The 15,150-nt window shown below is 45.2% G+C and overlaps 1 protein-coding gene across 1 annotated transcript; it reads right to left on the bottom strand.

Annotated features, from left to right (window-relative positions):
• Positions 1 to 1,117: 1,117 nt before the first annotated feature.
• Positions 1,118 to 13,928, bottom strand: MUTYH (mutY DNA glycosylase). The gene is made up of 15 exons (XM_056844275.1): positions 13,820 to 13,928; positions 11,938 to 12,059; positions 11,787 to 11,826; positions 11,250 to 11,323; positions 11,095 to 11,136; positions 10,886 to 10,957; positions 9,845 to 9,958; positions 8,778 to 8,875; positions 7,015 to 7,159; positions 6,298 to 6,385; positions 4,164 to 4,355; positions 2,771 to 2,913; positions 1,915 to 2,076; positions 1,516 to 1,563; positions 1,118 to 1,241 (listed from the first exon to the last, which is right to left on the bottom strand). Exons 1-15 carry the CDS (start codon positions 13,926 to 13,928, stop codon positions 1,122 to 1,124), a joined length of 1,569 nt encoding a protein of 522 aa, XP_056700253.1. The 3' UTR covers positions 1,118 to 1,121.
• Positions 13,929 to 15,150: the final 1,222 nt, after the last annotated feature.

The raw sequence follows: 15,150 nt of genomic DNA, 5'->3' as shown, positions 1-15,150 counted from the left end.
AACTCTCTCTTTCGTCACCCTTCAGGATTTGCCCCAGTCACACTAGGCACAACCTATCACACTGGCACCCAGAGTAAAAGCCCCTTCCAGCAGCTCAGAGTCTCTTCCCTTAAGCTCTGCCCCACCTACAGCTACTGACAGAAATGAACCCTTAGTCCATCACAGCATAATTCCACATTTCTGTGAACAACAGCCTCCATTTCCAGATATGTATCTGTTGTATCACATCTTTGGCACAGATTCTATTGAAGAATTAGGCTTTTCTGGTTCCTAATCAATGGAATGGCAGGAGGTACCAACATGGTGGGCCTTGGTTTAAAGTTCAAGGGAGATAGAATTCACTTTTTTAAATCTGATAAATCAAATCACTTTTAGGGAGGGAGGCAGATACAACTGAATAACTGGCACCAGTACAATCTCTGTAGAAAATCATTAAAAGTTTATTAGCAAAACTGGAAGTAAAGCAGGACGTTGCAAGCTGTAAAAACCGTGGACTTGTGGAACTACACAAATATTGGCATTTAATATCACAGTAAGACATGGTGGTGCGTGACTGATTTTCATAATTATATACAGTTATTCACCTACAGGAAACAACTGGCTCTAAGAAAACAATATTGGATTTATAAGATATCTCTTGAACTGATTTGCTCAGCAGACACTTGAGAAGGGGAGTTGCTTCACCCCATCATGGTCAGTCTACCCCCATGCACTTCAATTTTGTTACTATGTGGCATACCAGAGTGAAGCCAAGAAATCCCTACCCTCCTCTTATGAGTATCCATGGTTGCTTGCACTGTGTATGTAAACAGAGCAGACAATTAGATCATCAGCGTTCTCCCACAAAATGCTTGCTCTGGTCACAGCCATTTCCTTCCCAGACATCTACAAGATTGCTGAAAATCCTCTCATCATCCAAGCTATAGGATAAGACCCTCAAGAGATGGGTGGAGAGGAGACCTCCACACCATTAACCTCTGGTAGAAGATCATACTGCTTGACACTTTCCCACACTGCAGGCATACCTCACTGCATTGCCAGGAGTGTTCTAGAACTTGAGATTCTGGTTACAGGCATCTGAGGGCGCCACCAGTGGTGCCCTTAAGTACCGTTTATTATTGTCAGTTCTTGGGTTGAGGTGCAAGAAAAGAATCCAGAGAAAGTTGCCTCTTGGAAGAGCTTCTGTCTGCTTCAAGTGCTGGCTCGCTGGCACACAGAGAGTCCCGTTTCCTCTTGGTGACCTGTTAATGTGCGCAAATTTAAACACAGGGGCAGAGCCTGCAGCTCTCTACATGCCATGCCCCCCACCCCCGCTTACTGGCCTGGCATTTCTAGGCAACCTTTTTAAAGCAAAGTCAAACAACTGGAACTAATCTGGTTTGGCTGGGAAATTAATTGGGCAAGCCACAAGCTGACTGCTTCTGAGTGCGGGTCCAGTGTTGAAGTTCAGTAGGAGGGGGACAAGATGCTAGGAATATTCATGCATCTGCAGGTGAGAGAAAAGAACCAACCCACCTTGGAAACACTGATTGTAGACCTCCATTTTTCATAGGCTTTCAAGACCTGAAAAAAAGCAGGAAACTGCACATGATGTTCGAAACACTTCTAGCACCATAGTAAGTAAACAGTTTGACACCAGTTCCTCCATCCTAGGGGAAGCCTTCATAGAAACTTAACTGTGTCAAATGCCCTGGAACAACTTGCTTGAACTACAGAGACAGTGGGACGGAGTAAACTCCCATAAAAACAGTGCCTGGAAGAGGGCCAGGTTATCCTTTGTCATTTAGTCATGTACTACCACACTCCTGGTAGCAGTAAACATTTGTCATTTTTTAGGTTTCTGTGGCTAACATTTCATGTTGTTGTCACACTAGTGGGAAATTTGAAGTAGTTCATGCTTAAGATTCTCCATACCTTCTTCATGGCAGTGGAAACAGCAGAATTCTGGAATTCGGATTTGGTCACCCATCTGCACAGTGGCAGTGCAGATTCCATTTTGCAATTCCCCTCATGCTTGTCCAGGTTCAAAAAGTAGATTGTATATGTTTGGCGAATATGGGAGAAGATATGAAGAACCTAGAGAAGACAGATTTGCAAGTGTAGGCAGGGAAGGAAAAAAGATCCTGTGGTTTGACAGCACCTTCTTCATCTCCTAGCAGGCAGGCACAGTCCTTTGGCCAGAAGTAAACAGACCTTCACAGGCTAAACACCCAGGGTTTGAATAGAAAGGAACCTCTGGGCTTCCCCTTCTTAACTCTCAGCCACTGCTGCTTTCGGATAAGGAAGTAAGAAGGAGATGGTACTGTGTGATCCCATGGTCCCAAGGCCTATAGCAAGCTAAGGATAATCTCAGAGGTGAATGGCTGGAAAATCAAGATTAATCTTACCCGACCCCTATGTATTATGACAGGATTTTTTAATCTGTTCCTTATAGGTACTGATTCATAAAGTCTTTAGGGAACAAATTTCATTAATGAATAAAGCCACCTGCAACATTCCACCTGTCAGTTATAAAGCAATGGTTCTTTCCACAGATATTATCAAAACACCCATATACAAGGCACACAATCAGATGCCTTGCTATGATGCTAAATGGCAACAGGACTTCTGCTGCTATCCCACCCCCCACCAGTCGGTTGTCAACCCCATGTATACAGGGGTGGGGAGGGGAGTGTTAGTTGGGACAGGTGGGTAAACTGGCCAGTCAACACTCTTCACAATGCACAAAACATTTGAACACAACATAAGGCTTGTGTAGAGTCTCATTTACCTCTCCAACGTGCTGCAAGCGTCCCACAGCCACGTCACTGCCCACCCATGCTTGAAGGTGTTTGGCCATTGTTGCTTTATGCTGCTTCTCCTGCCCTGGGCAAAGCAAAATGCTAGGAAACTCCCAGAGCCCTGCCAGCAGACCTGTGAGAAAAGGCACAGCAGCATCATCAGCGCAAAGAAGAGTTGGCTTTTATATTCCACTTTCCCCTACCTTTAAGGGGTCTCAAAGCAGCTTACAATCACCTCCCCCTCCCCACAACAGACACCTTGTGAAATAGGTGGGGCTGAGAGAACTGTGACTAGCCCAAGGTCACCCAGCAGGCTTCATGTGGAGGAATGGGGAATTGAACCCGGTTCTCCAGATTAGAGTCCAGCGCTATTAACCACTACACCATGCTGGCTCTCAAACAAACTGATACAACTTAGCGGTTAAAGGCTTGGTCTGGAAATCCCTGGTTCAAATCTCAGCCTAGGTAATGAATGCAGTGCCGTCAGAAATGCTCTTAACCTTAGCTAAAAATAGGACAGTTCTTGTGGTAAGGTATGTAAGAATAACGCTCAGCACTTAAGGAAAACAATGTCTTGCCTGCCTGGCTTTAAATAAAATACTTCACTGTTTAAAGTCAGGCAGGCAAGACATATATTCAGGAAATAATGTTTCCAGAATAACATTAGTGGTTAAGGCATCGTACTAGTACCTGGGAACCCATGTTCAAATCCGCACTCATGCCATGGAAGCTTGCTGGGTGACCTTGGGCCAGTCACACACTCTCAGCCCTGATCCTGGCTAGTATTTGGGTGGGAGCCCTCCAAGGAATACCCAGGTCGTGATGTGGAAGCAGGCAATGGCAAATCACCTATGAAGGTCTCTTGCCTTAAAAACCCTACAGGGATGATGGCAAAAAAAAGAAAAGAAGCAACAGCACTGCTCCCAATGCAGGCATCTACATCAGGGCTGAGTGCTCTCTGCTGGCTCGTGCAGGAGAAACAGACCATGCCTTAAATAATTCAGTTTGCTTCCTTTAATTGTAGCTGAAACATGAGCTTTGCAGTTGCTGTCCCAGAAAGATCAAGTTGCCTATCCCACAGGGTATTAACTTGGGATGGACCGGTAGATAAACAGGAGCCATCTCTGACGTGCAGACATCTAAGTTCTTCAAGCTCTCGCTCAAAATCACCACTGTGCTTCAATGTAAAAGTGGCTGCCTCATCCAAATCAAATGGCGCAGAGTCAATTGCCCCCATAAAAAAACCCCTTGCAATCTGGTTTCTGACCCGATACACTGTAGTTTGGTTAAAGAGATAACATCCAAATTTGCCCAAGAGTGTGGGGAACTATGACTGCAAAAGTAACTTCAGACTTATCCCCTGTCCACTCATGAGCCAGTTACCTGTGCAGGGCCTCTGTACAATAAGGTACTCTGGCTTGTCCTCATGGCATCTTCTCTGCAGCACGCATGTAGCCGTGTTCTCTATCCTGGGCTGCTTCTTGGCAGTTTTCCTGGGGAAGTTAGTCACACCAAGACTAGGATCCCACAGCTCTGAAGGAGGCAGGCAAAGGGAGCAACATCCTGCAGGGCTGGCTACAGATCAGAAGAACAGAGAAGGTAAGATGCTTGGTTCTGAAGTGCTGGCAAAAACCCAATGATTTCAGACCTGCTCTATTGTATCAGGGGTTTAAGTAAGGGAGGTTTGGCAGTGCAAGCCAGAATTCATCTGATGTTGCCTACCCCATGATGGCAAAGTTCACATGGGCCAAATCCTCCATGAGAATGTGACTCTAAAGAAAAGATTTCCTGCAATTTAAGTTTAGGGGCTTGAACTGCAGAACACCTGAACCGTTCCTTTAAGTTGTTGTTCAGAGACAGGAGAAGAAAAGAGTTGGTATTTATATGCCAACTTTCTCTCCCACTTAGGGCAGAATCAAACCGGCTTACAACCGCCTTCCCCTCTCCACAACAGACACCCTATGAGGTAGGTGGGGCTGAGAGAACTCTAACAGAGCTGTGACTAGCCCAAGGTCATCCAGCTGGCTTCGTGTGTAGGAGTGGGGAAAGAAATCCAGTTTCACCAGATTAGCCTCCGCCGCTCATGTGGAGGAGTGGGGAATCAAACCCAGTTCTCCAGATCAGACTCCACCGCTCCAGAAGACAACCTAATTTGATGTGCCACAATAAGGCTAGTGCATCCAACCACCAGCCCACACAAATCAACCTATACAGCCCAGGCCATACAATAGTGTATCAAAACCAGAGAGTGAACGTCTTACAGAAAGTTCTCTATAGGACAAATAACTTCGGGACCCAACATACTGGAGAGGGCAAATCTGTTGCCTCCAGCACTCCTTTGCTGCTGCTCCTGACCGACTTGAGGCTGTGCAACCATGCATTAAAAAATGCCCTGCCTTTCTGATAGCTCACCAAAAAATCCAGAAAATGTTGAAACTTCCAGCAAGCAAGATGAAGTCATGATCATCCAATATCGTAAGACATCATAAAATGCCTGGTCAGATTTTTAAAAAGGCTGTGTACTTTTTTCTAAAAACAGGCCTGGACTCAGCCTCGGGCTTTTATCCTTCCCATGGACTCCAGGCACCAGTTCAGTGTCTTCTGGGGGTCTTTATTTAAAGAGACCCAAGAGCTCAGTATCATCAGTATATTAATGGCACCTGGTTTTACAGTTGCAGATTTGCTCCTCCAAACCTCACACAGAACTGTTCAGTGCTAATACCGACTGCTGTGGAATGTCACAGAAGAACTCCCAATGAACAGCACAGTCTTTTTTCTGAGGCCACTTTTTGAGACTGACTGGCAAAAAACAATCAGAGCCAGATCAAAGCCATCCCTTGATGGCCTTCAGCTCTGTTAATCCACGCTAGGAGAATCTAGCAGTTCACAGAACGGAATGATGCTGAGAGGTTTAGTAAAACAAGCAAGGAGGGTTTTTTTTTGTCCATTTCCAGATGCTGGTAGTCCAGCAGGACCATCAAGGATGTCTTGGCTCCAACACCAAGTTGGAATGCACATTCAGTCCAGTCAAGGAAGCTTTACTCATGCAGGATTCCTGGGATTTGGAGGCCATTACATACTTAATCCATTTCATAGCAGAAAGAGGAGACTGGCTTTTATCTAGGGGGATCATCTGAACAGAAGGATGACTTTATCAGGAGCATCTGGGTTTGTTGGCTGCAAGTGTGGTTCTTCCCCCTATACAGTGTGGTTCTTCCCCCTATACCAGAAAGAGGAGACTGGCTTTTATCTAGGGGGATCATCTGAACAGAAGGGTGACTTTATCAGGAGCATCTGGGTTTGTTGGCTGCAAGTGCGGTTCTTCCCCCTCGTATAAATCAAGTATGCTGACTAAAGAAAGTGGGTGGAAGGGGAAAGAAGATAAGAGATCTGTTTGGAGCAGTGTTGGTGTTTTTTTTCACCTTGAAAAAACGTTGAAAGAATGCAAGCCTTAAGGATGGCTTTTTGAGGTAGAGGCTTGCATTCTTTCAAAGTGCCAAACCTTCTCAGCACTTACCACATTCTTCCACATCCAGCACCTGGGAACACTTGGAGGCACTTCTTCCTATCAATCTCTTGGTAGAGTCTTTCAGCTCCTTCTCCATCTGCGGAACAGAATGTGTCAGTCATCCGAGACTCCTGGAGGTGCATGTCTATTAATCTGGTACATTTTCACTCTGCCCTTCCTCCAATGAGGTCAGGTTCTATTTTCCTCCATTTAAAGATGACACTCTAACCGCCATGCTAACTTGGTTCTTCAAGCTTCTTCCAGAGCTTCTATGACCCCAACATCAAACCATGTTAACATTAGTCACAATTCCAAGTTCTAAACCAACCCAAGTTAGAATAGAACTGAACAATATATGATACATGCCTAATGCTAAGAAAAATTATCTGATTTGATATGGTAACAGAGAAGGAACCTGTGCTTTAGAGTCTGATAAAGACAAACTGGAGAAGAAAAGTCATTCTTCAGGATTTTTTCTTAGATTCACAATGCAAAGCTATGCAGGGGTTATTCCAGTCTATGTGCATTGATTTCAGTGGACTTAGACTGCAGTAACTGTGCAAATGATTGCACCGTAAGTGTCCTCCTTGACCACCACTTTGTGTGTATACACATATTTTAAGGAAAACGAAAGTTTTTCAATCTAAGACGTGTGGTATCTGGGCCAAATCCCTCATAGAATAAATCCCTACTTGGCAGACATTAGAGGGAAAGGTGTCCACTTACCCTGCGGTGAGCTCTGCAGTGCTGCCTCACCGGACACTCCGTGCACAGTGGGGCCCTGGGAGTGCACACCGTTGCCCCCAGTTCCATCATAGCTTGGTTAAAGTCACCTGGATGGGCTGGATCCACCAGCGCGTGTGATAAAGCCCTAAGACCAACAGCAACCTACATTGGCAAGCACAACAGGGAAGCCCAAGGCAGCCAGCTGGAAGAGATCCTGAGCCTTCTCTGTCTACAACCACAGCCATGGGGAAAGGATGCAGAGAAGTGCATCCAGGTAAGCTCTGTTAGAAATAAGGGACTGAGTAAATGAAGTACAGGTTTTGCAAAGAAGTTGGTTTTTATATGCCAACTTTCTCTACCTTTTAAGGAGAATCAGTGCAGCTTACAATCTCCTTCCCTTCCTCTCCCCGCAACAGACACCTTGTGAAGTAGGTGGGGCTGAGTTCAGATAATTGTGACTAGTCCAATGTCACCCAGCTGGCTTCATGTGACGGAGTGGGGAAACCAACCCAGTTCTCCAGATTAGCGTCCGCCACTCATGTTGAAGTGTGGGGAATCAAACCCGGTTCTCCAGATTAGAGTTCACTGCTCCTAACCACTACACCATGCTGTCCAGACAGCTGTCTTTGCAGTAGCAGTAGGAAAGTATTGCTTTAAAAGGTAGATTTGGTTCTCTTACATTGTCTGGCACAGAATCTGATGACCCTGGAAGAATCCGGACAGCTATTTTGGTGTTTTTTCCCCTTTGGAGACCACTTCTTGTCCTAAACCATATGAACAGCATCTTCTAAAGTCTCACTGACCTTTAGAGGTTTTTTTTTGGGGTGGGGCTCCCCAAGGTTATTTGTAAGCTTTGCGCAGTGTCCCCTTCTACAGCCCCTAGCTCTTCCCAGGAGCTATCTCGCCCTAATCCTGAGCACACTTATCACTAAAACTTACCAGCTTTGAGTGGAATTTATTTATTGAAACATTTATACCCCACCTTTCCTGATGGCTCAAGGCAGATTACAAATTCAAATTAAAAAACAAAATACAATAAAATCCCATATAAGCTCCCCCTAAAATGCCTGCAGCCTGCACTTGCAGAAGGATTCCCCCAACTCTCCTTTCCCTTGTACATCCCCACTTCCTAGTCCTACAGAACTGTGTTTTTCAGTGCAGAAATTAAGGCTCAAGCCCCCTTGCTCCTTGCCAGTGGGTGTAGCTAGTCTAGACTCAGAAACCTCTGCCTAAGCTACTAGCAGGTGAGACCAATTAAAAAACTTCTGCATCCAGTAAGGGACTGGCTGGGAACCATCCAAACAAGTACTGCATCTTGCCAGGTAGCTGCTGTTATTCTCCAACTGGGATTTCAGATGAAGCTTATTTATTTGCAATCATTTGACCAGCAGATAAACATTGTTAAAATTGATCAATACAGAGCCAGAATTACAATTTTGATACACTAACCAGAGCTCTCTGCACTCTAGTGGCAATGTAACAAAACATTGCCACTGTGTAGGAAACGGTGACATCTTTATCCTCAAGTAAATATTTAATAATGAAATCATCCGAATGTCTAAAAGCTCTGGTCAACAAGGGCAAAATCAGCCTATTTCTGACATCCTGATAAAATTCACAGTACAATAAAATATGGGTAGTTGTCTCAACATCAGAGTCACAAGGGCACAGATGAAGAATGAGAAGCAAGAATCTGTCTCCTGATTTCATCCTTGCAACCTAAAGCTACACCTGCACCGTTACAGCCACATCCCTTCTCTTACCATAATCTGTCAGTAACAGCAGAATTGGTGGGGTCAGCCCCAATAGCTCGTATGCGGCACAAGACCCGAATCACATTCCCGTCCACCACACCTGTCACCTGGAAGCATTGAGCAAGAACAACTGTCAATGATCATCCTTGTGAGAGTACCTGTTCAAGCATCACTTAGCCAAGGGAAGGGGCTACGTAAGAGCAAAGCAGCCTTTCTGCTCATAAATCTACAGGACCGTTATTTTCAGAAGCAAGCAAAAGGAATACAAAGGACAATGGGTCCCACTCCTTTAGGAAATCATTGTATCTTCCCACTCTGAAATTTTCCAGTGTGACTACCAAGGGAATTAAATTACAACTCAATTCTTGATCTTTAAGGGCATTCCAAAAACTTTCCCAACACATGTCAATGCGGAATCAGCTGCAAACAGAATTTGGGCAGGAAATGAGAGGTCTATGCCCCTTAGCTGATGGAGTACTGTGTGCAGTTTTGGAGGCCTCACTTCAAAAAGGATGTGGACAGAATGGAGCGGGTGCAGAGGAGAACAACGAGGATGATCAGGGGCCTGAAGACCAAGCCCTACGAGGAACGACTGAGGGATTTGGGAATGTTTAGTCCGGAGAAGAGAGGTTGAGGGGGGACATAATTGCTCTCTTTAAGTATTTAAAAGGCTGTCACTTAAAGGAGGGCAGGGAGATGTTCCTGTTGGCAGCAGAGGATAGGACTCAGACTAATGGGTATAAATTACAGGTGGAAAAGTACCAGCTGGACATTAGGAAGAATTTTTTTACAGTAAGACTAGTTCAGCAGTGGAATCAGCTGTTTAGGGAGGTGGTGAGCTCCTCTTCTCTGGCAGTCTTCAAGCAGTGGTTGGACGAACACCTGTCAGGGATGCTCTAGGTTTATCCTGCATTGAGCAGGGGGTTAGACTAGATAGAATCCTTGAGTTGAAAGGGGCCATACAGGCTATGACTCTGTGTGTTCTAAGGTTAATCAAGGCAAGCCAGTCTGGGGTGCCATCTGCTTTATGCATAGCCTAAGGCAAAGCTGCCTAAATAGGGTGCACTCTTATTTACCTGCCCAAATGCTATGGATGCAATAGCTCCTGCAGTGTATTTCCCTACTCCTGGCAGCAGTTTCTGCAGCTCCTCTGCTGTCCTGGGCATATGACCTGCCATCTCTGATACAATCTGCAAAAGATCAGTGAATTTATTCGCTTCATTTATATACTCACGTTTCTCCCCAACGAGCTTACATCACCTGGCAACTTCATTACGTACATCTCCAATTCATATAGAAACACAAACCTGCCAATCCAACAATCAGTGCAGTGAAGTAGGGACAATCCAAAACAAAAGGAGGCAAGGTAGGGACAAGCAAATCTGCTATGAAAAGGACAGCTATGCAAAGGCCAGCTTAGCTATGGAGGGCCTTGTGCTACACACCAAGCCACAGTGGCCAGCTGTGTCCACAGCAGCAAGGTAAGGAGAAGGGCCACTTTTACAGGTGTTTTCAATACACTGCTATTACACCAGCCCTTTAACAAGGAAGTGACCCCACTGCTGAGAGTAACAGGGGTAGGGGAAGAGTCTACACAGGCATAACAAAGTATCAGCACAGTGCAGCGTCGCATGCATTGGTACTGGATATGGAAAAGCCTTTTCCAAATCAGCAATTGGCTATGAAAGCTCATTGCATGGCCAAATTATTTTCTCCTAGCCTAACATACTCCACACAGTTTGGGGCAGCTTAAATACTCCTCTGAAATTCTTGGAGGAAGGTGGGATACAAATGTAATACACGTTTTGAAGATTTGGGACACATATCACCTATAAACTATGCATTTACCTTCAGGGAGCTGTTCAGCATAGGCCTTCAATAGTAAGCTCTTTGTAGATACTCATCTTGTCATTTAAGAACATTTTCCCACTCTCCTACATGCTAGTCAGACAAACTATGACAAGAGTTACAGGAGTTAATTATCTGCTCTGGCTTCCTTCCAAAGGAGCCTTCCATTATCTTGAGTCGTCACAGGATGTGAATGTTCCTCCTTGCCAAAGCTAAACACCACTGGCTACATGAATACTGACAATGACTGATCCATGTCCATAGAGTACCTTACGTGCACCTTCCTGGAGCCGCTTCCCTCGAGAATAGTAGCCAAGCCCTGCCCACAGTTCATTCACTTCCTATTCCCAAACAGAAGGAAATATTAGGGAAAACCTGAACACTGGGAAGGAAAGATCAATCTTTCTTGAACACATGCAAGTGTACTTACGTGTGTTCATACAGAAACACAGTTATGATCTCGCATTCTCTTTCTTACCTCCAGCGAAGCTCCAGCTAGGTTCTGTAAGGTTGGCCATTTCTGCATCACAAAGAAAAAGGGGAGCTTGTTTGCTGATCTGAAAAACGGACTGGAAGAACTTGTTCCAGAAACTAAAATCAAGTGCGAATGTGCCACAAGAAGTTTAGCCTCACCAGCATCCAGCGATTGTAGTAGTTGATCACAGAAGCTACTTGAGTCTGCTGGAGCATGATCTCTGATACCCACACTGCAAACACAAATAGAGAAATGTAAGCATTAGGGATTCTCCAGAACCTTCTCAGTCTTGCCTAGCAAACAAGAGATGCTATTCAGTTAACAACAAAGAGGAAACCAGTGGTCTATCTCAGTATCCCTCAGTCACAGAGGGGCCATTCAGCTGAGGATAACTAGTTCTGCCTGTTGTTTTCTCCTGCCCCTTTGACTGGTGCTGACCACATGCCATGACCTGATGGATTTGCCATCTTGATTTTGCTGGGGCCCCAAATAACTCTAACTGGGCCGAGTGGGTAAGACACACAAAGTGATTTTCTCCACAGTGAAACAGATTACCCACCCCCTGCCTACACATCCCCTGAAGCTGCCAGCAGGACACTGTTTTAATATATTGCTTGTGCAGTTAGCTCCAGAGCAGCACAAAGGCTGATCAGTAACAGGAACTCCCAGCCAAACTCTTTCAGGTTCCTTCTCACCAGCATATGCTCGTCTGTCAGCATCAGCTTCAGTTGTGGCCTGTAACAGCATGAAGAGGGGAATTCATGAAAAAGGACACAATGCATCCGATGCTCATACCTTCCCAAAAAGGCTCTTTTTTGAGCTGCTTGGAATCTGCATATTGCATACCAGTTTTCTCCAAGGAAGGTCTCGTTTGCATTTATTGTACCAAGCAAGAAGTCTTTTCTGAAACGTTTCAATTTCAACTTCACTGCTGAATGTATGGAATGAAAACTGCTGGCTGGGCAGGCCTGCAATAGTAAGAGGATAGTTACAGTTTTTCTAGGAGGCATTTTTATGAGTAACTACAAAAGTAAAAAAAAAAATACATTGCAAGGAATCAATTTCATCTGAGCAGGGCCTTCTGCAGATGGCACCCTGCAAATGGGCAAGATCAACAACTGCCCGTAGATGTGCATTCTCTGCAGTGGTCCCCACCTTATGGAATGGGCTGCCTGAGAATGTCAGGAAGGTTCCCTTTCTCCCATCATTCCACAAACTATTACAAAGGTAAAAGGACTATATTGTAATGGAATGGCTCAGGAAGATGCTTTAATAAAGGGAGTGGGTGGACTGTATTACTTTGCATAATATGTATTACCTGTTGCTATATGTATTGTTTTGCTTGCTCTCACTGTATTGTATTTCTACTTATGTAATACCATTTTCTGCATTAACATGTCAAGTTTAATACTTATATTTTGTTTCACATTTTTGCAATCTGTCCCATTACATTGCTTATTAGAGGTGTCATCATCCTACTGATTGCACCGATTTACTCTGTGTAAGTCTGCCTTGTCTGTGAGAAAGGCGGACTACAAATAACAAATAAACTTTATTAAGAAGGGGAAAATGCATCCTCTCTACAACTTGAATGTCCTTGAACATCAAATAACCAGCAGGTTACCATAATGCTCTGTTTGCTGTCCGTTACAAATTCAGTTCCTGAAATCAGTGAGTGCATCCAGGCTGACTCTGCAATCTGGGAAAGTACAACTAGACTGCAAAATCCAAAGAAGGCACATTAAATTCAACATCTAGATACATCTTTCTCAAGGGCAAGGGGTATAGCAGATCACAGAACTGTTTGGTATCTAAAGCATCCCCCAACCAAGGTTGTTTGATATATTAGCATTATCAAGTGAGTTAACAGGAAAGATACACTGAGAGCCTTTGAGAAACAGCAAGAGGAACAGTGTAGACCCCCCCCAAAAAAACTTCCTCTCCAGTTCTCTTTAAGCTCTCATTGACAAAAAGGCTAATTTCTCCTCCTTCCATTGTAACTTTCAACATTCCATTCCTCCTGGAGCATATTCAGTCCTCACCAGGCAGTTTAGAGCCCCTAATACTGTCACATGAACACATGAAGCTGCCTTACACTGAATCAGACCCTTGGTCCATCAAAGTCAGTATGAAAAATATTGTCGAAGGCTTTCACGGTCAGAGTAATTGGTTCTTGTAGGTTATCCGGGCTGTGTAACCGTGGTCTTGGAATTTTCTTTCCTGACGTTTCGCCAGCAACTGTGGCAGGCATCTTCAGAGTAGTAACACTGAAGGACAGTGTCCTTCAGTGTTACTACTCTGAAGATGCCTGCCACAGTTGCTGGCGAAACGTCAGGAAAGAAAATTCCAAGACCACGGTTACACAGCCCGGATAACCTACAAGAACTAAAGTCAGTATTGTCTACTCAGACCGGCAGCAGCTCTCCAGGGTCTCAGGCAGAGGTCTTTCACATCACCTACTTGCCAAATCCCTTTAACTGGAGATGCCAGGGATTGAACCTGGGACCTTCTGCATGCGAAGCAGATTGATATTAACTTCACATATTAACTTCACATCAACCTTTGATTTTCCATTTGAATATGTAAGCAAGCTAGAAGTTAGAGGGATCTCAGGAACTGGTATCCAAACTGGTATCATGAAAAGAGGGCCCCAAAGATTCCTCCTCTCATGCCTGTTACACAACATGGTTACTGTGATATTGGGCAAGATCTTTTGTAGCCCAAGCACCTTTGTAGAGAATGACACTTTCTTCACGTTTCCTTGGTGATTTTTGTCGTTTGCCAGTGCCATGCTGTATTCCTCGCTTGCTGCTCCTTGCCATCCGAATTTTGCTCATTGCCAGGCTAGGAAAAGCAGAAGTCATGTTACTTTGAGATAGTCACACCCCTCCCTCCTCTCCAAATACAAAACCAGCAGCTTACATAACTTTTCCAAAAGATATTGCAACACGGGGACACAACTGGCTGCCACTAAGACAATCACACAAGTCTACAGGGGACTTTGTGCATTGCAAAGGTAGAAGCGGACAGTCCACCTTCATTATTCTCCGCAAGCAGCAGAAACGAGGCAGTAGCATCCTGCAGGTAGGGATGCTATTTGGGGAGAGGAAAACTCTAGCACGTAAACATCAAGAAGATCCTACTCCAATTCAACAAATCCAGCTTTCCGCTTGCTAGAAGATTTAAAAAAAAAACAGAAGGGAGAGTTCAAAAACACCATTCCCCGTTTCATTTTGCTGCAAGCGCAGCTAGCACCATGCACAACGGTACAAGCGCCCTCCGAGCCCGCTTACCGGTCGTGATGGAGGCGCTCACGACATTCTCAAAACCACCCCCCCCCGTGACTTTTTGTTCGTTTCTTTCCGCGCCCGCCACTTAGCACAGAGCCAATCAGATCAAGCCTCAACGGTGGATTCAACCTTACATGTAGGCAAGGGCAACGGGTGGGACCTACAGAAAGCTAGCCAATCAGCGCCACGTGCAAGCAGAGAGGAAAAACCTTCGACTTCCCTGCTTGCGAATGAACATTTATTTTGGGTCGCTCCGTCCCCACTAAACGCCTGACCCAATATTGTGCAAAGGTACGACAGTTTAAGACCGCGAATTTCAATGGACGTAGACTGAAGTAGCGAACACGGGATTGCGCTCTTCTGCTGTAATCCTACAAAACTTCATTAAGCGCAATGGGAACTTAGTTGTGAGTAAACGGACGTAAGATTGCGCGGCTAAACTCCCTTCCTACGTGCTCGCATTTAGCAGCGAACCCCGTGGGCTTTACTGGGCTTTATTCCGAGTGAACGTGTCTCTGATGATGCTGTGTAACAGCTGCAAGCCCAGCTACACAGGCGAGGGCTGTCAGAATATCCCAGTTGATTGTGCACGTCGGGGAAAAGTCGGACATCTCTGAAAAATGTGCAACCGTGCTTCGTTCGAGGCTCCGAAGCACGTTTGTCCAGCCCTCTTTGCAGGCGCTCACTCGGGCAGCTCGATCTGCGCGCCGCTTCTAGAGAAGGACCCTCCGACAGCGCCATGCGCCGGAAGTCATTGACGGGAGACGGT

The sequence above is a fragment of the Euleptes europaea genome, chromosome 2 (genome assembly GCF_029931775.1).
Source record: "Euleptes europaea isolate rEulEur1 chromosome 2, rEulEur1.hap1, whole genome shotgun sequence".
Taxonomy (NCBI): Eukaryota; Metazoa; Chordata; class Lepidosauria; order Squamata; family Sphaerodactylidae; genus Euleptes; species Euleptes europaea.
The sequence above is the reverse complement of the archived record's forward strand: the minus strand, read 5'-3'. Positions and strand labels throughout refer to the sequence as shown.